General features: G+C 53.5%; 1 protein-coding gene across 1 annotated transcript; it reads left to right on the forward strand.

Annotated features, from left to right (window-relative positions):
- The first annotated feature begins 2,742 nt into the window (after positions 1 to 2,742).
- Positions 2,743 to 24,740, forward strand: LOC118641291 (collagen alpha chain-like). The gene is made up of 6 exons (XM_036278382.1): positions 2,743 to 2,923; positions 4,019 to 4,122; positions 10,268 to 10,341; positions 12,111 to 12,289; positions 13,022 to 13,151; positions 24,605 to 24,740. The coding sequence occupies exons 1-6, from the start codon at positions 2,743 to 2,745 to the stop codon at positions 24,738 to 24,740; spliced, it is 804 nt and encodes a 267-aa protein (XP_036134275.1).
- The last annotated feature ends 419 nt before the right edge of the window (positions 24,741 to 25,159 follow it).

The following is a 25,159-nucleotide window of genomic DNA, read 5'->3' on the forward strand; positions in this document are numbered from 1 at the left end:
CAACACATGGAGTGCCTATCTCTTTGGAAATGCTCACGGGTACAGGGCAATATCAGGCTCTTCATGATCGGCTGGGGTTTGCTCACCAGGCATATCAGCAGATTAATGTTTGTGCTTTGAAGGCCTGGAAGAGCTCCCAACAAAAGGGGAGAATCCGCTAGAGCTTACATCCATTAGACAAGGACCTGAAGAGCCAGAGCAAGATTCTGTAGCTCGGTTGCTACAGGCAGTTAACAGAATAATAAGTGATTCAGGGGCCGGCACATCAATAATTAAACAGTGTGCCTATGAGAATGCTAATAAGCCCTTCCAGGAGGCACTGAGCCCTTACCCTAAAGAAACTAAATATATCTGAATTCATCGCATTTGTTCAGATATTGGGTCTTCCCATGTACTGGGGGCGCAATAGCTGAGGCTTTGAAAGGAGTCTCCTTCGCCGGTGAGGCAGGAGGAAGCAGGACAGGATGTTCTACTTGAGGAAAGCCAGGTCATTCTGCTAAAGAGTGTGAGCAGTGCTGGCACTGACAACCAGTCAGGGAGCTCTGCCAAGCAGCCAGGACTATGTCCTTGTTGCCGCAGGAGACGTCATTGAGCCAAATATTGGTGCTCTCACACTGATGTCAATGGACAACCGCTTGAACCCCAGCAAGGAAAAAGCAAGCGAGGCCAGCCCCGGCCTGATCAAACAGTAGAGGCAATGCCTGCCCTACTCAGGTGTTTCAACAGGGTGGAGTCCCGGACTACCATCCGGGATCTCTACCGCGCCACCTCGGGCAGTGTAGGGCTAGACCTCTGCCCCACCGCCCGATACGTGTTAACACCAGAGATGGGGCCGCAAGCTATTCCAACGGGGGTCCACTGCTAATGGAACAGTGGGTTTGACCTTAGGAAGGAGTAGTCTCACTATGAAAGTGTTTCAAGTGTTGCCTGGAGTTATTCATTCTGATTATTTGAAGGAAATAAAAGTTATGGCCCAAACCACTAATATCATTGTACAAGTTTCACCGGAAACTAGAATAGCACGGATTGTGATTTTACCGCATCAGGCGGCTGGGAAAGTGCTATCAAAGGAACCTCGGGTAGAGGGGGTATCTGGCTCCACAGACGGAGCCTATTTGGTGTAGTTAATTACCTAAGGTCTCCCGGGAATAGAGCTCAGTTTGAATGGAAGAAATTTAAAGGTATTTTAGATACAGGAGCAGATGTTTCTGTGGCTGATTTACAAGGAATAGGACAGGTTTCTAGGCCCCCAAAAAGTGCACAGTTTATCAAATGGAAATATTCTGAGGGCAACACTGGGTTTTTTAAATCCTATATTTTAGATCATTTGCCTGTTAATTTATAGGGACGAGACCCTCATCCTTCCGCGCCAACCCCCGGAGGAGGCTAAACTCCCCCATGTGCCCGGGGCCCCAACACACAAATGGCTGCTGCAGAAGCACCAAGAAAGGGGAGCAGCCGGGAAGGGGTTGTCCCTGCCAGTGGGCCACTGTGTGCGTCTTGCATGGCGCTGCACATTGGGACCGGGGTCCAGTGCAGAGAGCCCCTGGTCCTGGGAAATGGGGGAGGCGGGTGGTGGGCGGACGGGCAGGCACTTACCCAAAGGCCACAGGAGTTGGTGGTTCCTGGGGGAGAGTGGTCTAGCCGAGGAAGGATTCTTTCAGTGCCGGCCTGGGGTGGCCCCACAGGTTTGGCAGCAGTGAGTGCAACAGCGCAGGTTTCCTGCAGAGCTGTTAACTTTGAGGAGTTGGGTGTGGGTGTGAAATGCTCTTAGAGCCCTGGCCGGTTTGGCTCAGCGGTTAGAGCGTTGGCCTGCGGTCCAGAGAGACCCGGGTTCGGTTCCCGCTAAGGGCATGTACCTTGGTTGCAGTTTATCCCCAGCCCTGGTTGGGTTGTGCGGGTGGCAACCACTCGATGTGTCCCTTTCACATTGATGTTTCTTTCTCTCTCTCTCTCTCTCGCTCCCCACTCTATCTGAATAAAAAAAAAAAAAAAAAGAAATGCTCTTAGAGTTGAAAAACACTCTGCCCCATGTAAACACGTGCGCTAGGATGACACTCCCCTTTCCTGCATCCTTTTGAAAACCTGGGTTCAGAGGAAATTTTCCCATCCCTCTGCCCGCAATGGGACCCAAATACTGCCGGAGGGAAGGCTTCCTTGGACACTTTTCACCGTGTTCTCCTGTTAGGCCTAAAGGCCCCATTGGTTGAAATAGCTCAAAAGGTATATAATAATAGGAACACCCCTGGGGGAAAACAAGATAAAAGAATAGCAAAGGTAATAATAGCAGCCTTAAGGAAAACAGGGCCCATGGAAAAGGATCACCCTAGGAAGGGAAACATGAGGAAGAGCCAGGATGGCAGGCCTAGGTCTCGATTAGGAATAGAAAAACAAGGGCAAAGTTAGGTGTAGAGGAACAAAGGAAAATGCCGTCTTTTACTTAGAAAAATGACAGGGCCAGGGCTCCTTCCAACTGAGCCCTCGGGAGCCAAGAATAACAAGACACTGGGGACAAACTGCTTAGTTTTCTGGTAGATACTTGTGCAGCAGACTCAGTCCTGACTGAGCCAGTGGGGCCCTAACCTACCACTGGCCTTCAAAGAGGACTATAGACCTTGGAAGAAATACTGTGACTCATTCGTTCCTGGTCCTGCTGGAGTGCCCATACCCCCTACTTGGACATGATCTTCTCTAGTGACTGTTCAATTGCTGGCTACTGCCACTCCAGGCCAGCCCCACATCATGTTCCACAAGATGTTGGTCATCAAGCCTCCAGACAATGACCCGGAGAAACCTGTACAGGACTGCCTGGAGGAAATCGACATAGTGCGTACAGCCCGCCCAGACCTCAAGGATGTCCTACTGCCATCATCAGATGAGGTGTTGTTCATGAACAGGACAGCTATGTTCTGGAAGAAATTAGGTATGCTGGGGCAGCAGTAGTAACTCTGGACCATGTCGTCTGGTCACAGTCCTTGAATAGGGGAACGTCAGCCCAACAGACTGAACTCACAGCCCTAATCCAGGCTCTTCAATAGGGCAAGAGAAATCTGCTGCAGATCAGGAAGCTAAAGAAGTAGCCCTAAAACCAGTGGGGCCTCTCCAGATACACTAGGTCAGAAAATGACTTAGCCAAGCAGAAACAAGTGATAAAGGAAATCAATGAATGGTGGACTCTGCCTGTTAGGAGGTTGTTGGTCCCAGACGCTCTAGGTCGGACTTTGGTCAACCAGCTGCACCAGACTACCCACTTAAGGTACACCAAGCTTACTGAACTCCTGAGAGGCGGGCAATGTCCAGTTAGGTCCCAGGGAAAGGGAGGAGGCGGAGGGAAGCAGGGATGTGTGGTCTGAGTAGGGAGGAGGAGAAGGAAAGCTGGGGGGTGTGCAGACAGCAGGTGGACTGAGCAAGCTCTCAGGTTCATGTCAGGGGAGGGACTAGGAAAGTTGCAGAGGGTCTATGCAAGTTGAAGAAGGATTGTGTAGAGGAAGGAAGTGAAAAGATAAAAAGGGTAAAATAAAAGGACATACATATTACAGGAAGACAGGACATTGGAGGAAAACTCAAGAAGGAAAGAAAATAGGACACTGAGTGAGAGAGGGAGAGCTTGTCCCTGGTGGTGGGATAACAGTCGGGATGTAGTAAAGGGAGTAACAGGTGTAGGCTACTCCTGACCCTTGGATCAGACGACGGCCCCGCCTTGATAGCAAGGTCATCACAGGATATCTCTAAGGGGTGCAATAGAAATGGGAAGCTCCACTGTGCTTACCGCCCACAGGGAGCAGGCAGCGCGCATGAACAGGACCTTAAAGGAAACCGTAACCAAATTTACTTTAGAAACCGGTGAAAACTGGACCACTCTGCTCCCCCTCGCCCTCTTACAGGCGAGATGTACTCCACACTGGGAGGGATTCTCCTCTTTTGAAATTATGTATGGAGACTTCCTCCCATTCTTTCCAAGCTCAGGGAAGAACTGAAGGCTGAAATTCACAACTGCTCCTTACTCAAGTTCTTGCAGGCCCTGCAGTCTGCCAGAAGGCCGTCCATAAGCACGTCCGTGATGCCTTGCCTGTGCCCACCTCGAACCCTGTGCACCCCTTCCAGCCCGGGGACTCCGTGTGGGTAAAGAAGTTCACCACCCAGGGACTAACTCCAGCCTGGAAGGGACCACACACTGTCATCCTGCCTGCACCAACGGCTGTCAAGGTCAACGGCATCCCGACCTGGCTGCACCATTCCCAGCTGAGGGTGGAAAAAGCAAAATAGATGGTTCAAGCCTCTCCAGATGAGACTCTTGTGTTTATTGGGACCTTAATTTTTCTGGTTATGACTGTTCAGAGGAATCCTTATAGACCTGGACCCCAATAGAACTGGGAACTTAAAAATGAAATATTAGGGGAGGTCTTAAGAAATGTCACCACAGCCCTGGCTGGTTTGGCTCAGCGGCTAGAGAGTCAGCCCGCGGACTGGAGAGTCCCGGGTTCAATTCCCGCTTAGGGCACGTACCTCAGTTGCAGTTTGTCCCCAGCCCCAGTTGGGGTCGTGTGGGTGGCAACCACTCGATGTGCCTCTCTCACATCAATGTTTCTCTCTCTCTCCCTTCCTCCCTCTCTCCCTCCCTCTCTATTTGAAGATACACACAAAAATGTCCTTGGGTGAGGATTAAATAAATAAGTAAATAAATAAATAAGTACATGTCACCATAAAGGGGATAGAAAAGCCTGTTTTTAGTCTCAACCTATGTGATCTCATGAGAGGCACCCCAGGCACAGATAGTACTACTGAAGATTGATGTCATATTGAAAGGCCCCTTCCCTGGGGTTAGGGGACACCTACGAGGGAATGGGGACTACAAGGGGTAGGAATCTATATATGCCCAGGGAGTGGTACAGTCACCACGAGTTGCCTGAATGCAAATGAATACTTTTGTCCATCTCGGGGTTGTGAAACCATATTTACTACTAAGGGCTATCTGAGAAGCAGGGACCCTCATATAGGTTTTAGAAGGTTAACCGAGCCCAAGGGTTTCCCTATAGAGAACTCTAACCCCATCAAGATTAATGTCATCAGTCAGCCAGGTCTTTACTGGGCCACAGGAAGGACATAGGGGCTGACTGCTGGTTGTGCCTAAATTTGAGGCCACCTTATTATATAGGGCTAAGCCTCTCAAAGCCCATTTCCCAGACCCCAAATGCTGACAACTGTACATGGAAACAGCTCAAGTTAACTTTGGGGGATATCCAGGGGCAAGGGACTTGCATACTCCCACCTAAGTGTAACCTCCAGCAATACAAAGCAGAGGAGGTTTAGATCTCCTTCTCCTCAAGCAGGGAGGACTCTGTGGCACTGGGCAAAGCCTGCTGTTTCTATGCTAACAACTCGAGTTATACAAGAAAGCTTATCTTTAGGAGAAATATCAAGGAATGAGAAAAAGGAGACGGGGATCTGAGAATGTTTAACTGGTCTCCATGGCTAACAACTTTATTACCAGCCATGGCCAGTCCTCTGGCCATATTATGCTTACTTCTAACCTTGGGGCCTTGCATAATGAACAACCTTATGAAAACTGTACGGAGGAGAATAGACTCTGTAAAACTCCTTGTAGTTAAGGGACAACATAGCGCTGTCCCAGAGAAGGAGGGGAGTCAACGACTTGACTCACGTATGTAAAACCAGTGGGGAATGAGCTGGGCTACTTTAAAAATCAAACTTCATTCTGATCAGTTATTCCTGCATGTAACCACCTGAGCAGTTTTCTTAAAAAACAAACAAACAAACAAAAAAAAAACACATAAAAAACCTGGGACTGACACCCAGAGGAACCATAAAGATATGATGGGCTTGGGAAACTCGGAGGGACCATAAAAAGGAAGAGATTAATGACTGCCCTGACCCCTGCAACGGATCCCCCCTTTGCCTCTGGAGCAGTCTGCATCAGCCCGGCACCAATTAAGCGGAGCCAAGAAGAATGTAGTTTTTTCTGTAGTTTGTGCCTATATAAGCAAAGAACAAAGGAGGCTCAGGGCTGTGATTTGGGGAGAGCCCCCCAACCCGCTGGTGAATAAAGTGCTTCTGTACAATTCGGCTGTGCATCTCTGGTTCTCTCTCTCTCTCTCTCTCTCTCTCTCTTTCTCTCTCTTTCTCCCTCCCTCCCTCCCACTGTGTCTAAAGATAAAGGTAAAAATATCCTCAGGTGAGGATTAAAAAAGAGAGAAGTGAATTGCCATTTGACCCAGTGATCCCACTTCTAGGAATATACCCTAAGAAGCCTGAAACACCAATCAGAAAGAATATATGTGCCCCCACATTCGTAGCAGCGCTAGTTACAATAACTAAGACCTGGAAACAGCCCAAGTGTCCATCAGTAGATGAATGGATAAAAAAGCAGTGGTACATATACACAATGGATTACTATGCAGCTGCAAGAAAGAAAGATCTCTTATTATTTGAGACGACATGGAGGGACCTGGAAAGTATTATCCTAAGTGAAACAAGCCAAGCTGAAAAAGATGAATACCACATGATCTCACTTATTTGTGGAATATAATGAACATAACAATCTGAGGAACGGGGTAGTCCCAGAGACGTGGAAGTGGGGTACAGACTGACAATCCCCAGAAGAGGGTGTCGGGGGGAGAGATAAACCACAGAACTTACATGCATGTATGCATGAACAATGGACATGGACAAAACAAAGCTGGGGAGAGGGCAGGGAGCGGGGAGGAGGGGGAATCAGTGGGGGGAAAAGGAGAAGCATCTGTAACAAAAATTAATTAATTAAAAAATAAAAAATAAATAAAACTTACTTTATAACATGAAAAAAAAGAGAGATAGAAGTGGGGTCCTGACACAGGGCACCTCAGGGATGAACCTCGACAACATGCGAGTGAAGGAGCCAGTCACAGAGGCAGGTGGGCTGCGATCCCTTTTCTGTGAGTCCAGAACAGGCAGCTCTGTGTATGGGACACGGAGGGCACCTGGGGCTACGGGATGGGGCGGGGGTGACAGCTCCTGGAGCTGGGTTTCCTTGAGGTGAGGAAAATGGTCTAAAATTCACCGTGGTGATGCTGCTCACCTCTGCGAATTCACAAAAAGCCATTGAACTGGACCCTTGAAAGGGGTGAACTGTTTGGTATGCCAGTTATTTCTCAGGGAGGCTGTTAAGAAGTGGACATGCTGCCCTGGCCGGTTTGGCTCAGCGGTTAGAGCGTCGGCCTGCGGTCCTGAGAGACCCGGGTTCGGTTCCCGCTAAGGGCGCGTGCCTCGGTTGCAGTTTGTCCCCGGCCCTGGTCGGTTGTGCGGGTGGCAGCCACTCGATGTGTTCCTTTCACATCGATGTTTCTCTCTCTCTCTCTGTTCCTCTCTCTCCCTCCCACTCTACCTGAACAAAAAATGGAAAAATGTCCTCGGGTGAGGATAAAAAAAAAAAAAAAGAAGTGGACATGCTAACAATAGCACCGCCTCTTGGTGTCTCCAGGAAGATGGACACAGATGAGACAGGCATGGACTTAGCTTGGTGTCCTGCGCACAGCAGGTACTCCATCAATGACTGTCACCTGCCGCCCACCTGGCTCAGGACCGCACTGGGCAAAGAGCGTGCCCTCCAAATCTGCACGGGAATCTACATCTTTAAAAAGCATTTTTTTTTTCTTTATTGATTTTAGAGAGCAAGGAAGGGAGAGGGAGAGAGAGAGATAGAAACATTGATGAGAGAGAACATCGACTGGCCGCCTCCTGCATGCCCCCCACTGGGGATTGGGCCCATAACCTGGGCATATGCCCTGACTGGGAATCAAACTGGTGACCTCTTGGTGCAGGGTTCATGCTCAACCACTGAGCCACACCGGCCAGAATCTACATCTCAGTGCGACCCCCAGGTGAGTCCTGTCCTGTTAACGTCTGGTAAGTGCTGGAACTACAGGATGATTCTACTGTTGTTTTAGGGCAGAGACTCACATTTGAGAGCACGTCAGAACCCCCTGGAGTACTTGTTGGGACCCTGACTGCGGGCCCTGCCCAGAGTTTCTGAGTCTATAGACCTAGAATCAGCATATCTTATAATAAGAATAGTCGATTGTTTTTTTTTTTTTATCCTCATTCGAAGACACCTTTTCCATTTTTTGTTCAGATAGAGTGGAAGGGAGAGAGAGAGAGAGAGAGAGAGAGAGAGAGAGAGAAACATCGACGTGAAAGGGACACATTGAGTGGCTGCCACCTGCAGGACCCAACCAAGGTACGTGCCCTTAGCGGGAACCAAACCCGGGTTTCTCTGGACTGCAGGCCGACGCTCTAACCGCTGAGCCAAACTGGCCAGGGCGGTTGATTGATTTTTAGAAAGAGGAAGGGAGAGGGAGAGTAAAACATGGATATGGCTGCCTTCTGATTGTCCCTCAGTGGGGATCAAACCCGCCCCCTGGGCATGTACCCTGACCAGGAATCGAACAGGCAACTTTTTGGTGCACGAGACAACGCCCAACCAACTGAGCACACCGGCCATGCCTGAGAACCAGCATTGGTGACGCCTTCGCAGGGGACGCTGATGGACTGGGGTCTGACAGATGCACCGGCCTGTGTCCCAGGACCGCAGGGGTGGCTGACCACAAGGGAAAGAACAAGAACTGGGGACCAGTGGGTCTCAACCCTGACTACATGTCAAAGCAGGAGCTTTTCAGTCCCCTGCTCGCTGGGCCCCACTCCAGACCCACTGACCAGAAGCTCAGGGCAGCCCAGGAGCGAGTTTGGAAAGCTCAGCAGGTGATTCCCGGCGATGTCAGGGCTGAGAGCTCGGCTGCTGTGCACAGCGGTGCGGGGAAGGGGAGCAGAGTGAAAAACCCCAGGGGTGCAGCAGGATGTCACACCTCTGCAGGACCCCACGGGCCCCCTTTCGGTGCTGAGGGTCTGTGTCCAGTCCCTTACAGATCTGCCTGTCCTGGGCAAAGGAGGGCAGGCAGGTCACCCCACAGTGAATCCCTTCTGATTTCTGTTAAAAACAGAGTCCAGGTGAAGGTCTAATTGGCTGTGTTGAATGATTCATACATCAGGCAGCACCCCACCTATGAAACGGAAAGGCATTCTCAGGAGTTGTACAAGATGGAAGCATTTTAAAGGCAGGAAAAGCGGGGGACAGGGAAGTTATGAGCGTGGACTGTGTCAGGCAATGTTTTAGGGGTCCCGTCGACAGACACCTCAGTGGAGCTGTCCGGACCGTCCAGACGGCGGGTTTAGAAGCCCGCCCGCTCCTGGGAGAGTCTGGAACTGCGGTCAGGGTGGTGTGAGGTCTGCGCGGGCTTAGCTTGTTGTTTCTTTCTTTTTTTTAATCCTCACCAATATTTTTTCCATTTATCTTCAGATACAGTGAGAGGGAGGGAGAGAGAGACAGAGAAACATCAATGTGAGAGACACACATCCACCGGCTCCGCCCCCACGACCCTGACCAGGGCCGAGGGTGAACCGAAACCAAGGTACACGCCCTTGCAGGAATCGAACCTGCAACTCATTGGTCCGTGGGCCAACGCTCCAACTGCTGAGCCACACTGGCCAGGGCTTGCTGTTTCTTTCTAACAGTTTCAAATAGGAAAGAGACTGGGAGGCAGGCAGAGGCCCTGCAACGGGGTGAAACAGGACTGGGCTGAGACTTGCCCCCCGCCCCCCACCTGCAGAGTCTTCAGCAGCTGAGCCGCCTCTCCAGCCCACTTCGAAAACGCCCACGGAAGCCTGTTCCCTTGCCTGGGTGTTGCGGTTTTTTCCTTTTTACGGAAAAACGGACAGGAGCCTTCGGTTAAAGCCGTTCTGTATTCTGGGCTTGGGGCAGATGAGGCGGGCCCTCTGGCTGATGGCCTCGGAGCTCGCCAAGTCCCCTTGGCAGCCGGGTGCCCTTTCTGCAGCCTCCGCCACTGGGTCCCCTGAGGCTGACCTCTCGCTGGCCGGGGGCGGTCCCCCTCATCTGGAAGGGCGGTGGCTCGGTGCTCAGGCCGCCAGAGACCTTCCTGAAGCTCCTGCCCCTCTGGTCTCTGCAGGCCTGGTCCTCGGAGCACTGCCGGCGTCCTCAGGGGCGAGAGGAACTAACTTGAAGGGAGAGGCCCAGGGCGCTAGGGGGTAGGAGCATGGAGACTGCTGTGTAAGCCAAAACTAGGTTTGAGGTGGAGACCCCGGGAATCCCTCCAGCGAGTTAGGAGACACCTCTGGGAGGGCACGAGCTGGGAGAGCACAGGCGGACTGGGCGCCCGGCGGGCCTGGGGACAGTTCAGGCTCCTGCTCTCCTGTGCAGCCAGGCGGAGACCACTGCCGCCGCCACCTGTCCTACCTGCTGTCTCCGGCGGCCGGTCAGCCCTGGGCCGTCAGGTCCGCACAGCCTGGACCCCGCGCTCGGCCGGCTCCTGCCTCCGCTCCACGGGCAGATGCTCAGGCCAGCCCTTGCTCGGCTCCTGCTCAGCGCTGGGCACACGACACAGAAGAGCCTCTGCATTTCAGACCCGGTCCGCTGGCAGAAACGGACAAGAAAACCACCGCTTGCAGAACGAGGTGCTAATTCAACGTTGGAGAAAAGCATGAGGAGCTCAAAGGAGGCCCAGGTGCCGTGCTGAGAGCATGGCCGCTGTCCTCCGACGCCCTCGACCGCCCTGGGTCGGGGAAACAGAATCACCAGGTCGCTGTCGACCCAGAGAATTTTTATAAAAATGCATTTGAGCCAAACAGAGGGTACTCTCGGAAACAAATCTCAGCAGACAGAGAAACGCCTTCTAGAAGAACAGTTTGCAGTTTCTTTCATGCGCTCGGAGTTATTTAAACGCGGAGCACGTCGCCAATGCGCGCGACAGCCGCAGGGCCCGCGCACCTCGGTCGTTGCGCGTCCAGCGTGTGCTGCGGCCGAGCGCCGCGTTCTGCGAAGGGATGCCTGGCTTGCAAAGGTGGGTTCACCGAGACACAGGAGGACAGTGGACAGGGCTGGCTTCAGGTCATGAGAAACCTTTGCTGAAGCAGTTACCTGCCTGGGGTGTGACTACCCACCATGACCAGCTCCATCAGGAATTTGTGATCAGACCACCTGTGAGGTTACCTGGAGAATCTCTTTGTCGTCTGCAGCTCCAAGGAGAGGTTCACAGAGGGACTATTTACAGTGCTGTGGGCGAAGTCTCAGCCACCCAGAGGCTCCCAGCGACGGGCCACGGTGGGAAGCCGTCCACCCACAGTGCCACCCACGGAGAAGCACGGCCTGAGGAAGGAGGACGGAGGCTCCCGGCTGCGCCCTCCCTCCCTCTGCTCTCCGACGCTCCTCCCGTTGGCCGAATCCCAGAGGCCGGGTAGTGCAGCCTGAGGGTCAGCCTCCAGGCCGCGGCAGGGTGGAGAAGGTGGGCTGAATCCGGAGGGGTAAACATTATCAACCCTAAATGCAGATGAAGAAACGAATGCCCAGAGAGATGTGGTATGTTGCTCAAGGTTACGTAACTCATAAGTAGCAAAGATGGAGCCGGGGAGCACGGTGCTGAGGGTGGAGCAGGGGAGGACCGGGCTAGAGGGGGAGCAGGGGAGGACCGGGCTAGAGGGGGAGCCGGGGAGCACGGTGCTGAGGGTGGAGTAGGGGAGGACCGGGCTAGAGAGGGAGCCGGGGAGGACCGGGCTAGAGAGGGAGCCGGGGAGGACCGGGCTAGAGGGGGAGCCGGGAGGACCGGGCTAGAGGGGGAGCCGGGGAGGAGCGGGCTAGAGGGGGAGCCGGGGAGGACGGGCTAGAGGGGGAGCCGGGGAGGACCGGGCTAGAGGGGGAGCCGGGGAGGACCGGGCTAGAGGGGGAGCCGGGGAGGACCGGGCTAGAGGGGGAGCCGGGGAGGACCGGGCTAGAGGGGGAGCCGGGGAGGACCGGGCTAGAGAGGGAGCCGGGAGAGGACCGGGCCTAGAGGGGGAGCCGGGGGAGGACCGGGCTAGAGGGGGAGCCGGGGAGGACCGGGCTAGAGGGGGAGCCGGGGAGGACCGGGCTAGAGGGGGAGCCGGGAGGACCGGGCTAGAGGGGGAGCCGGGGAGGACCGGGCTAGAGGGGGAGGCCGGGGAGGACCGGGCTTAGAGCGGGGAGCCGGGAGGACCGGGCGTAGAGGGGGAGCCGGGGAGGACCGGGCTAGAGGGGGAGCGGGGAGGACCGGGCTAGAGGGGGAGCCGGGGAGGACCGGGCTAGAGGGGGAGCCGGGGAGGACCGGGCTAGAGGGGGAGCCGGGGAGGAGCGGGCTAGAGGGGGAGCCGGGGAGGAGCGGGCTAGAGGGGGAGCCGGGGAGGAGCGGGCTAGAGGGGGAGCCGGGGAGGAGCGGGCTAGAGGGGGAGCCGGGGAGGAGCGGGCTAGAGGGGGAGCCGGGGAGGAGCGGGCTAGAGGGGGAGCCGGGGAGGACCGGGCTAGAGGGGGAGCCGGGGAGGACCGGGCTAGAGGGGGAGCCGGGGAGGGAGCGGGCTAGAGGGGAGCCGGGGAGGACCGGGCTAGAGGGGAGCACGGGGAGGACCGGGCTAGAGGGGAGCGCGGGGAGGACGGGCTAGGGGGGACAGGGGAGGACCGGCTAGAGGGGAGCAGGGAGCACGGTGCTGAGGGTGGAGCAGGGGAGGAACGGGCTAGAGGGGGGCAGGGGAGGAGCGGGCTTAGAGGGTGGAGCAGGGGAGGACGGGCTAGAGGGGAGCCGGGGAGGACCGGGCTAGAGGGGGAGCCGGGGAGGACCGGGCTAGAGGGGGAGCCGGGGAGGACCGGGTTAGAGGGGGAGCCGGGGAGCACGGTGCTGAGGGTGGAGCCCGGGAGGACCGGGCTAGAGGGGGAGCAGGGGAGCACGGTGCTGAAGGTGGAGCCCGGGAAGGACCGGGCTAGAGAGGGAGCCGGGGAGGAGCGGGCTAGAGGGGGAGCAGGGGAGGACCGGGCTAGAGGGGGAGCAGGGGAGCACGGTGCTGAGGGTGGAGCAGGGAAGGACCGGGCTAGAGGGGGAGCAGGGGAGGAGCGGGCTAGAGGGGGAGCCGGGGAGGACCGGGTTAGAGAGGGAGCCGGGGAGGACCGGGCTAGAGAGGGAGCCGGGGAGGACCGGGCTAGAGGGGGAGCCGGGGAGGACCGGGTTAGAGGGTGAGCAGGGGAGCACGGTGCTGAGGGTGGAGCAGGGGAGGACCGGGCTAGAGGGGGAGCCGGGGAGGACCGGGTTAGAGGGGGAGCCGGGGAGCACGGTGCTGAGGGTGGAGCAGGGAAGGACCGTGCTAGAGGGGGAGCCGGGGAGGACCGGGCTAGAGGGGGAGCCGGGGAGGACCGGGCTAGAGGGGGAGCAGGGGAGCACGGTGCTGAGGGTGGAGCAGGGAAGGACCGGGCTAGAGGGGGAGCAGGGGAGGAGCGGGCTAGAGGGGGAGCCCGGGAGGACCGGGTTAGAGGGTGAGCAGGGGAGCACGGTGCTGAGGGTGGAGCAGGGGAGGACCGGGCTAGAGGGGGAGCCGGGGAGGACCGGGTTAGAGGGGGAGCCGGGGAGCACGGTGCTGAGGGTGGAGCAGGGAAGGACCGGGCTAGAGGGGGAGCCCGGGAGGACCGGGTTAGAGGGGGAGCAGGGGAGCACGGTGCTGAGGGTGGAGCAGGGAAGGACCGGGCTAGAGGGGGAGCAGGGGAGGAGCGGGCTAGAGGGGGAGCCCGGGAGGACCGGGCTAGAGGGGGAGCAGGGGAGGACCGGGCTAGAGAGGGAGTAGGGGAGGACCGGGCTAGAGAGCCCCCCAGAAGTACCATAAAGGCTCAAGTGAGGAATAACTCCCCTGAGAGGACAGATCGAAAGTGGGCCCCTCAGAAGCTGAGTGAAGGCACAGTAGGGTGGGAGGAAGGAAAGGGGACCTGGTCCTGAGTACCCCCAACCAGTGGATTCCTGGTTTCCTGCAGCAAAGATTTCACAGTACACGTCCAGGTGATTCCGAGAGGATGTCATTAAAGCTGGGGACAGTGGGACAAGGAAGAGCCTGGGACAGAAGGAGCAACAGGAGAGCCAGGCGGGGCTGCTCTGGCTCACTGGGGAGCCACAGAAAGGGGGGCCTTGCGGAGGAGGACAGGGTCAGGGTCTGCCCAGGTCGAGCATCCGCTGTCTATTGCTCCCTGGTGGCAAGTGTCCTGGGGTCCCTTAGAGACTAGGAGATGCCTGCCGGTGGGGAAGAACCAGGGAAGGGAAAGGCACTGGCGAGCTCCCGGGAGGGACAGTTGTGCTGGGACTTCCACTGGAGGGTTTTTAGAGGCTGGGCGTTTAGGGGAGGGTATCAATGACATATTCATCACTTTTAAGATGATGTGCCAGAATGAGATTTGTGCCTTAACTTCATCTGTTTGGGGGCGCGGCTGGCAAATGGCACTGAGTGTCCTGCTGTCTGTCTCCCCGAGCAGGGGTTTAAGCTGCTTACCCTCTGGCAGAGGGGAAAGGGCAAATTTTTTGCTCTCAAGTGTCCCTGGTTACAGAAGACAGCATTTTGTGATTTACTAGATGGTGGTAAACTGCTTGGTCGTTGATCTGCCTCAGTTTCCCTGTTTCGCTCGTCCTGCCGTACTAGTCTGTCTCAGAATAAAGCTCCAGGCAGAAAAGTGTAAGATTAGGAGAGGGTGGATGGCTGCTGGGAGAGCCGGGGCCCCTGCATGGGCGGGGGGCGGGGGCTCCACCCCGAGGGCTCCCGCAGCTCCCGGGAGGGGTCGACATGAGAAACACTCAAACCCACAGAGAACGTTTGTGACTTTATTTTAACCAAACTCGGCAATTATCAAGAAGCAGAATCTCACCGGATTGAGATGTGCTCTGGAGGATGGCAGTTTTGCACCTTAGTTTTTTAAATCCTCACCCGAGGATAATTTTCCGTTGATTTTCTTACAGAGAGGAAGGTGGGGAGAGAAACATCAGTGTGAGAGAGACACATTGATTGGTTGCCTCCTGCACGACCCGACCAGGGCTGGGACTGAACCACAACAGAGGTCCGTGCCCTTGACCGGAATCGAACCTGCGACTCACTGGTCCGCGGGCCAACACTCTAACCGCTGAGCCAAACTGGCCAGGGCTTGACCTTATTTTACACATTACAATCAGAGGGAGACATAATGGGTCACATAAAATCCGTCGGTGGTAGATTAGGGAGGCGGGGGAGGGCAGGGTGGGGAAACCTCTGGGACTGGATGTCAAATAAAATGAGAGACACACACATCTACACAGATGGGTACAGGACAGTTAACAGTCATCAGTTAATAACAATGAGGGGATCTGTGGTCCCCACAGAGCGGTGCCTGTGCTCTGAGGGGTCCCGAAAAAGGAAAAGTACTTTGACCTTCCAAAGATCTGTTCTCATAGATGCAAAAAGACCCCAGACAGGCTCTGCGAAGGTGAAGACTGACCTTTGTCAGGGAAGATGCCGGCCGAGACAGGACTACCTGCCTCAAGCTGCTTTCAGTTGGAAAGTGTTCATTTCAGACCAGCCCGTGTGGTTCCTTTTGGTCTCTGGGTTGTAAGGCTGCCCGCAGACCTCCCCGCAGTCGGCCTGGGGCCTCTTCTGTCTGCACAGGGACACGGGCAAAAGCCACCCCCTTTCCTGTTGCCTGCAAGTGACGGAGACACTGCAGCTCTGTGACCTTGTGATAAAATGCCTTTGGTAACCAGCTGCAATCATGTTGGCATTCGGCGGTTGTCTCCTTGCCCAGTGATCTCCCACAGTGCCCCTCACTCTGGACTCCCATCTTCTCCCACTGAAATGAGAGCAGGCTGGACACCCAGCCCCGAAGGCTCTCCAACAACGTGCCAGGAACCAAGGCATCTGGGTCCCTTCCCCTCCAGGAGGCAGCTCAGGGAGGCCTCTCTCCAGGCATGTCCTCAGGTGAGGATTAAAAACCAATGTTTTTCAAATTATTTTTCAATTACAGTTGACATTCAATATTCTATCAGTTTTAGCTGTATAGCATAGTGGTGTAGGGATGGGGGTTTGGTGGATGAACGATTCGATTCGTGACCTTGTGATATGCATTCTTGAAACCTGGTCAGCCTAGGATTAAAGTGTGTGGACAGACAGGTTTGATTGGAAGGCTGGAAAACCGCCTTGAGTGCCTCTACATGCTTTGTTTGCATGAGAATAGATAAGGTTTGCATGACAAAGGGTTGGGAGACCACCCCATGAGGATAATGGGCCCAGGCTTGGCTGGGTTTGTTATTTTTTAGCTTTGAAGTCTCTTTCCACCATAAAAAGCGAGAGATAAGGCTAGGCCATATGGTTTGCAGAGACACCATCTCAAGGAAATAATTTACATAAATCTACATGTAACTTGGGGAACCACCCTGCAAATAAATTGGGCTGCATCCAGAGACCTGGAGCATTTTGTTCCCTTGCTATGCTCCCCTTCACTCCTACCAGCGTGTGCAGGCCAAGAGAGACAGCATAGTGGTTAAACATTTATATAACTTACAAAGTGACCCCTCCTCCCCCGTACGTCTGACACCACACGTAGTGATGACAATCGACTCTGTGCCCTGTGCTGTGCCCGACATCCTTATGACCACCAGCTGGTGCTTCTCAGTCCCTTCACCTTTTCACCCTCCAACCCCACCCACCTGGCAGTGTGTCTGTTCTCTGTATCTATGAGTTTCTGTTGTGTTTGTTTATTTTGTTTTTTTAGATTCCACAGATAAGTGAAATCATACAGTATTTGTCTTTTTGTGTCTGACATTTCCCTTAGCATAATACCCTCTGGGTCTATCCATGTAGTCACAAATGGTAACATTTCATTCTTCTTTTTTATGGCTGAGTAGTATTCCATTGTATATATGTACCACATTTTCTTTACCTATTTGCCTTTTGTTTGTTTGTTAATTCTCACTTGAGGATATTTTTTCCATTATTTTTAGAGAGTGGAAGGAGGGGGGAGGAGAGAGAGAGAAAGAGAGAATGTGGGAGAGAGACATCAATTGGTTGCCTCTCACACATGCCCCAACCAGGGCCAAAGACCAAACCTGCAACCCAGGTATATGCCCTTGACTGGGAATTAAACCAGTGACCCTTCAGTGTGTAGACCATCACTAACCATTTAGCCACACTGGCCAGGGCTCCATTGGTCTGGATTGGAACCTTTAATCCATTTGCATTTAAAGTAATTATTGAGCCCTGCTAGTGTGGCTCAGTGGTTGAGCATTGACCCATGCACCAGGAGCTCACCTGTTCAATTCCCAGTCAGAACACTTGCCTGAGTTGTGGGCCTGATCCCCAGTGGGGGTCATGCAGGAGGTGGCCAATTGATGTTCTCTCTCATCAATGTTTGTCTCTGTCTCTCCCTTTCCCTTCCCCTCTCTCTAAAGTCAGTAAAGCAAAAAACAATATTTTAAGTAATTATTGATATGTATGTAGTTGTTTGGTGTGCAGGTCAACACTCTAACCACTGAAACACACCAGTCAAGGCTCTATTGTTTTTCTATTCTCTATTTTACGTACCTCTGTTCTAATCTTTATTTGTCCTTCTTTCTGCTAGCTTTGGCCTTATTTTATTCTTTTTTTTTTTTTTTCTAGGTCCTTAAGTGGTAAACGTAGGTTGATGATTTGAGAGCTTTATTTTATTATTTATTTTTCCTTTATTGATTTGAGAGAGAGGAAAAGAGAGGGAGAGAGAGAAACATTGATGAGAGAGAACATTGATTGGCCACCTCCTGCATGCCCCCAATGGGGATTTGGCTCACAACTTGGGTATGTGCCCTGACTAAGAATCAAACCAGTGATCTCTTGGTGCATGGGTCGATGCTCAACCATTGAGCCACACCGGCTGACTGAGAACTTCCTTTTTAAATGTAGCCATTTATAGCTATAAATTTCCCTCTTAACACTGCTTTGGCTGCATCCCATAAGTTATGGTATGTTATGTTTTTGTTTTCATTCACACCTCTTTATTTTTTTAATGCATTTTATTTATTTATTTATTTATTTATTTATTTATTTATTTATTTTTGATACGTGCCCCTAGCGGGAACTGAACCGGAGACTCTCTGGTCCTCAGGCTGATGCTCCAAACCTCTGAGCCAAACTGGCCAGGACTTCATTTTAAATCCTATTAGAGCAATTACTTACTTGCCAATGATCAGGAAGAAGACAGAACCAATTAATGTTAGATCTCCTCCCTCCCCAGACTTGTAGAACAAATGAGAATTTGGCCATTGCAGGACTACACGGGAAAATTCTAACCCTCAGGTAGAAGGAATCCCCTCACCCCTTGCTCATACCACCTCAGTGTCTGGTGCCTCCAGCTCTCCCAGTTTCCAAGAGCCCAATAGCCCTGTCCAGTTCAGCCTGGGAGACCCCAGACCTCCATTCCTGCTCCCTCTCAAACTTCTCAGTCAGAGGTTTTTTGTGAAGTCTCTAGATGCCTGGCAGCCTTAACTTTTCTTTTCCAGTTCTAAAATCCTAAACCCTTTTATTGCTCCTGGGGGCAGGAGGGTTCAGGCCCTTGTCCCAGGCCTTGCTCACAAGGGGACCGTCACTCTCCTTTGGGAGGCCTTCATAGAATCACACAACCCAGGGGCAATTTCTCGGTGAGACACACACTCCATAAATTTAACTGAATCTCTGGTACTTGAGTTATTTGCTTATACACTTTATACCCCAGTTCAGTTATATGTCCCCTGAAAGCCTTGTCTCAAACCCTCTTCCCCCAGAGGTACTAAATACATATGTTCATAGAATGGGTGAACAGACTTGGGATCAGGATGGCGGGTAGGTAAACGTGGTCTCACCTCTGCCCACAACCACATCAAAATGACAACTAAACTACAGCACAACTATCCTTCACAACCTCCTGACATCGAACTGAAGGGAAGTCCTACAACTAAGGAATTAAAGAAGCCACATGGAGACTGGTAGGAGGGGCAGAGGCAGATGGGCTGGTCCCACAACCATGTGTGGTGGATAAAAATCAGGACTTCCCAGCCGGTGTGGCTCAGTGGTTGAGTGTTGACCCATGCACCAAGAGGTTGCTGGTTCAATTCCCGGTTAGGGCACAGGTCCAGATTGTGGGCCTGATCCCCAGTGAGGGGCATGCAGGAGGCAGCCAATCGATGTTCTCTCTCATCAATGTTTCTATCTCTCCCTCCCTCTCCCTTCCTCTCTCTCTAAAATCAATAAAGGAAAAAAAAAAATCAGGAGGACACCTCGGTTGGGAAGGTTCTCCCTGAGGATTGAGATGTCCCCATCCCACACCAGGCCCCCAACTCCGGGTTCCAGCCCCCATCACTTCTGGCTATAAAACCAGTGGGAACTGAGGCTGAGAAAGGCTGAGGCTGCTGGACCCTCAGGCAGCTCCTCTTAAAGGACCCTCGAACGAAACAACTCCCTCTGAGCTCCAGCTTGGGGAAGGCAGCTTGAAAGGCACCAGGGACATATGGGGAAGAACTGAGTTATTTGACATTGGGGTGAGAGCTGGAGAGGCAGCTTTCTCCCAGACAGAAGTGCTGGTGGAGGCCATTGTTCCTTTGGTGAGCCCTTCCCCCACAGGGCAGGCAGACAGCCGACATATCTTGCCCTGCCCTGGTGATTCCCTGAGGCCCTGCCCCACCCAAGCTGTTTCCAGTGGCTTTACCATAGGATTGGCCTGTCTGGGTGAGTGCTTTGAATTTTTCTAAATTCTCTCAAACAAGCAGCAGCTGGCCTCAGCAAGATGCATACCTCTCACTAAGTGGCCCCAGGCCTAGCACTAGAAGCAGCAGGACTTGTTCAAGCCTGGCCTTGCCTGGGCACCTCCAAGCCCAGCACAAGAAGCAGCCACCTGCAGGTCACTTTGTAGCTTATGCCTGGTGGCCCTGGGTAGAACATAGGCAGTGTCTGACCTTGCCCCAGAGCCAGCACACCCAGTGGACAGCTTCAGACCACATTGAAGTACCACCACCTAACCACCTCCACAAGTGATACACTCAAGGAATGGACTCAGTGGGTACCAGAGCCCTGCTGAAGTAAGTCTTGCTCTGTGTGTTGGGCCCCTACACAGCTGATCCTCCAAGGTAGTCAGAGGCCAGTGGTCAGTGGGCACAGCCAGTCCTTGCAGCTGATCAGCCTGAGTAAATCCCTCCCATTGACATGCCAACAGCAATCAAGACTCAATTACAACAGAAGGGTGTATAGTCCACATGAGGGGTGCACCTCAGGGACCCAGCTGGGGTGGTTAGGGATGCTGTGCCACTGGACCCTACAGGACATCTACAACAACAGTCCTAGGAAGCCTAGGAGACATAGCAACTCTACCTAATATGTCGAAACAAACACAGAGAGGCAGCCAAAATGAGGAGACAAAGAAACATGTCCCAAATGAAAGAACAGAACAAAACTCCAGGAAAAGAACTAAACAAAATGGAGATAAGCAATCAATCAGATGCAGAATTCAAAACACTGGTTATAAGGATGCTCAATGAACTTAGTGAGACCTTCAAGTAACTTAAGGAGAACTCCAAGGAACCTAGAAAGAACATCAACAACATAACAAAGGACTAGTCAGAAATGAAGGATGCACTAACTGAAATAAAAAACAATTTACAGGGAATCAATAGTAGAATAGGTGAAGCCAAGAAACAAACCATCAATTTGGAATATAAGGAAGCAAAAAACACCCAATTGGAACAGCAAAAAAAAAAAATGAGGATAGTGTAAGCAGCCTCTGGAACAACTTCAAGTGTGCCAACATTTGCATCATGGGGGTGCCAGAAGGAGAAAAGAGAAAGCAAGAAATTGAAAACATATTTGAAAAAATATGTTTCAAACATATTTGACAGTAAACTTCCCTAGTCTGGCTGGTGTAGCTCAGTGGTTGAGTGTCTACCCATGCACCAAGAGGTCACCAGTTTGATTCCTAGTCAGGGCACATGCCCAAATTATGGGCCCAATCCTCGGTGGGGGGCATGCAGGAGGTGTTCAATAGATGTTCTTTCTCATCGATGTTTCTATTTCTCTCTCCTTCTCTCTTCCTCTCTTTCTCTAAAAATCAATAAAGAAAAAGAAAATTTTCCTGACTTAGTGAAGGAAGCAGACACACAAGTCCAGGAAGCACAGAGAATCCCAAGCAAGATGAACCCAAAGAGGTCCACAACAAGACACATCAACAAAATGCTGAAGGCTAAAGACAAAGGGCAAATCTTAAAAGCAGCGAAAAAAGCAGTTCATTACCTACAAAGGAGCTCCCATAAGACTGTCAGCTGATTTCTCAAAAGAAACTTTGCAGGCCAGAAAGGAGTGGCAGGAAATAAGCAATGACCTGCAAGCAAGATTACTCTATCCTGCAAAGCTATCATTTAGAATCAATGAACACCTCAAGAGTTTCCCAGACAAGAAAAAGCTAAAGGAGTTCATCACCACCAAACCAGTATTATATGAAATTTTGAAGGGTCTTCTTGAAGAAGAACAAAAATATGAACAATAAATGGCAATTAATACATATCTATCAACAATTGAATCTACAAACAAAATGAGCAAGCAGAACAGAAACAGACTCATAGATACAGAGAACTTTTTTTGGTTGCCAGATGGGAGGGGGATTGAGGGGGTGGGTTACAAAGGTGAAGGGATTAAGAAGTACAAATTGGTTGTTAGACTGATGAACCTCAAAGGGAAAGGGGCAGGGAGGGTGGGATGAGATAAACCAAAGAACTTCTTTGCGTATATGCATAACCAATGGACACCGACAGTAGTGTAGGGAAGGCAGGAAATGGGTGGGAGTGGGGAGGAGGGGGTCAATGGGGACAAAAATGGGGAACATTTATAATACATTCAACAATAAAGATAAGTTTTAAAAGGGGGGGGGAAGATAGTGGTGAGGGAGAGGGAGTACCTCAGGTATAAAGGAGACAAAAGAGTTCCCCACTCACCAGGATGGGGTCTCGACTGTTCATCTCCAGTCGTCCCTAAGGATTTTAATACTCGTGGCTGATCCCTGTTCTGTCCTGCCTAATCCCTCACATCGTACTCAGCCTCTCATGTGTCTGTGCAAAAATCTGGACAAAGCAGGATCAAGCGTTACAACCAGGGCCCAGAGAGGTCCCAGGTTGTTCCCAGGGCCACACAGCAAGGGTGGAATCTCCAAGACCTTCCCACTGAGAATATTGATCGCACAACGCCAGGCCCTGTGCTGGGCCCTTCAGCATGCATGACCTCACTGATTCTTCACAGCAGCAAAGGAGACCGGGGCCAAGGAGAAGTCTCCTGCAAGCAGCAGCACCAGGACTTGAACCCGGTCTGACTGACTCCTCAGCCTGTCCCTTATGAGAAATTCTCCTGCCGCTGTGTAGCCCAAACATTCTCACTCTAAAGATGAGAATTTTGTAACCAGAGAGGCGAAGTGTCCTGCCCAGGGTCAGACAGCTGAGGAAGGCAGAAGCCGGGGTTAGAAGTTGCCTAATCCAGGGCACCTCTGGCCCATGCTCCCCCAAAGTCCAGCCCTCGTCACGTCACTGAGCCCCATTAGGCTTATCTGCCTGTATGCTCCAGCCCCAAACTGCAGGAGCAGGGACTTCAGTGAAGAAAGGAATTGGTTTATTAGAATCGGCCAATCGGGAGACAGCTCCCCTAGCACATAGGTTATAGGTTCTTTAGGGCAAAATTTCGCGACACCATGGCTTGGGGATCCACGGTCATGTTAGGAGCTGATTTGTCAGGTTTAATAAGGGTAATAAATCATTTCTTCTGTCCTTGAGGACACCTCCAAGGTCGGCTCCAGCTTCCAGAGCCGATTTCAAGGGGAAGTAGCCGAGGGGTCGTCCTGCCTGGGGCAGGAGCTGAAGCAGAACTTAGAGTAAGACATTATCTTTAGCCTGCCAGGGGTTTAACCCTGGTGACCCTCCATCTCTCTCTGCCTCTGTGATTAGCCATCATCAAGGGGAGAGACTACGCTCAGGTGGGGTCAGTGTGCTGAGAGACAGAAGGAAACAATAATGTTCTAAAACCATAGTTTGAATGAAATCAGAATGGTGACACTCGGTTTCGGACATAAGCTTCCCACAGCGGACGGGGTAAGTTTCTGCAGCTCCCAGAAGACCTTCGCTGGCCCACAGGTGCCTCTGGGAAGCACCTTTTCTCCTCACCTGCCTTGTGCCAGCCCCTCTGAGGACCAGGGGGTGGCAGGGTCCTACCCCGCCTCCATGCTGTTCTGGGGGTGTCTGCACAGAGGCAGAGCTGCGGGTCACAGGAGCATAGACCCGGGACTGGGGGCTGATCTGATGTTTGCATGTTTCCACCGTAAGTGTCTGGACTCAGAATGGAGGCTGGGAGCTGATGGTCGGGTTGAGCCCCGGTTCTGGCACACACACGACCCCCGGGGGCGCAAGGCCTCCTCTGTGAAATGAGTCTCTGCACCCGCCCCTGGCTCACAGATAGGCCTCTGCCTGAGGGGCCAGCCAGAGCATCAGACCCCCCGAGTGGCCCCCCACCACCGCCTGTGGAGGAAGAACAGGCTCCTCTGCCCTCCACATTCTTCTGGCTAGTCTGACAGTCAGCAGACATGAGACAGATTCTCGAGGGAAAACCACATCGAATACCTTCGTGTGCGGGTCAGGAAACCCACATACACGAGAGAGGCAGGGACCTGCGGGCGGGAGAGGGTCAGAGAGAACAGTATACACCCGGGCGTCCTGAGGAGGGCGAGGGGAGGCGCGTGGGGGCTGCAGAGGCTGGTAAGAGCAGGTGCATGGGGACCGGGTTTGTTCTGCCCTGTGGATGCCTCGGGAGAGCTCTCTGATCGTCGCTATGATGTTGCAGACCCTTAATTCCATTTCATCTGCGTAGTAAGGGGTTGGGGGCAGAAGTGTCTCTTGAGCCTGTGACACAGCGGCCTTCACCTCGGAACAATCCGCAAACCACAGCGGCACCTCCTGGGGTGACTTGTTTGAACCCCGCAGACGGATGGGAGCTGCCGGGCCAGTCCTCAGCTTCTGGACCCTCTGGGTTGGGACAGCCTGAAGTAGGTTGAACAGTCACCCCGAGGTCCTGAGCAAGACTGAACCCCGGCCGCCCACGGAACTAACCTGCTCATCCCTGTCCCCTGCGATTGGACCCCCTCCTACATCATGGGATCTCAGTCCAGATAGTTCTTTTATGCGGCAGTAACAACAACAAAAAACCCAAATAGCAATGGGTCTCTCTGCAGATTTGGGGGGCGTTCTGCTGTCTTATGAAACCACTATCTCAAGGGGAGGGCTCGGGTGTGCAGACGGACCTGAGGACCCGCGAAGCACAGCCCAGCTCTGCAGGGAGCGGGGTCCCTGGCTTCCGCTCTCATTTCATTGCCCACGAAGGCGCGTGGCCACGCCCGGCTGTGGGGAGCAGAGGGGTGGAGTCAGCTCAGAACAATCCGCTCAGAAGCCTCCAGGTGTTCAGGCGTGAGAACCGGAAGTCCTGCTGTGTCCCCCAGGAGAGGCTCCCCGGCCGGAGACGCCCCTCAGCATAGGGTCACGGCTCCCCACGCCAGCGCCACGGTTCTTCCCGAGATCTGTGACGGAGAACCTGCTCCCCGCCCTGCGCTCACCACCTCTGCACCAGAACGATGCCCCCCGAAACTTCACGGCTAAGATGACAACCCAGCATTGGGTTTCCCAGTTTCTGTGGGTCGGGAATTCTGGGGGGCTCCCCGGGGCAGTCTCTCCCGCGACAGGCCTGGCATCGCCTCCTCGTGGTGTGACCTCGAAGCGGGCAGCCTCGGACAGCTGCCCCCGCGATCCTGTTCCGGGCCTCCGGGCGCCTTGCGCACCTGCTCCTCCAAGGTGGGTCGTGCACCCATCCGGATTTGAGGGGAGAGTTCAGATCACCTTGCCGAGAACGCGGGGCAGAGATATTAGCGTGGCCACCGCAGCCTGCAAAGGAGGGGCTCATGGGGGTGAACCCTTGCCCCCTCCAGGACCGAGGCACCCACGCTCCTTACCAGGACCAGCTCAGAGGCCCTGGCCAGGCGCTGCCCCCCCCTCCCCGCCCCCCGTGTGGTTTCTGGCGCCCTAGGCGCTCCGTTAAGGCCTGGACTGGACTTAGAAATGGTGGCACCAGACACGGAAGGACCCCCAGCACCGCCAGCCACAGACATTGATCCTGGTGTGAGGCCAGCAGGGGCCTCGTCACCCCCAACAGATGTGGGAACCAAGGCCACTGCGCTGCCCAGGGTCACCCCTCGCGGGAGCTGCAGCTTCGCCCACGGCCTCCCGACCACTGCGGGCCT

Source organism: Molossus molossus, unplaced genomic scaffold (assembly GCF_014108415.1).
Source record: "Molossus molossus isolate mMolMol1 unplaced genomic scaffold, mMolMol1.p scaffold_m16_p_28, whole genome shotgun sequence".
NCBI lineage: Eukaryota > Metazoa > Chordata > Mammalia > Chiroptera > Molossidae > Molossus > Molossus molossus.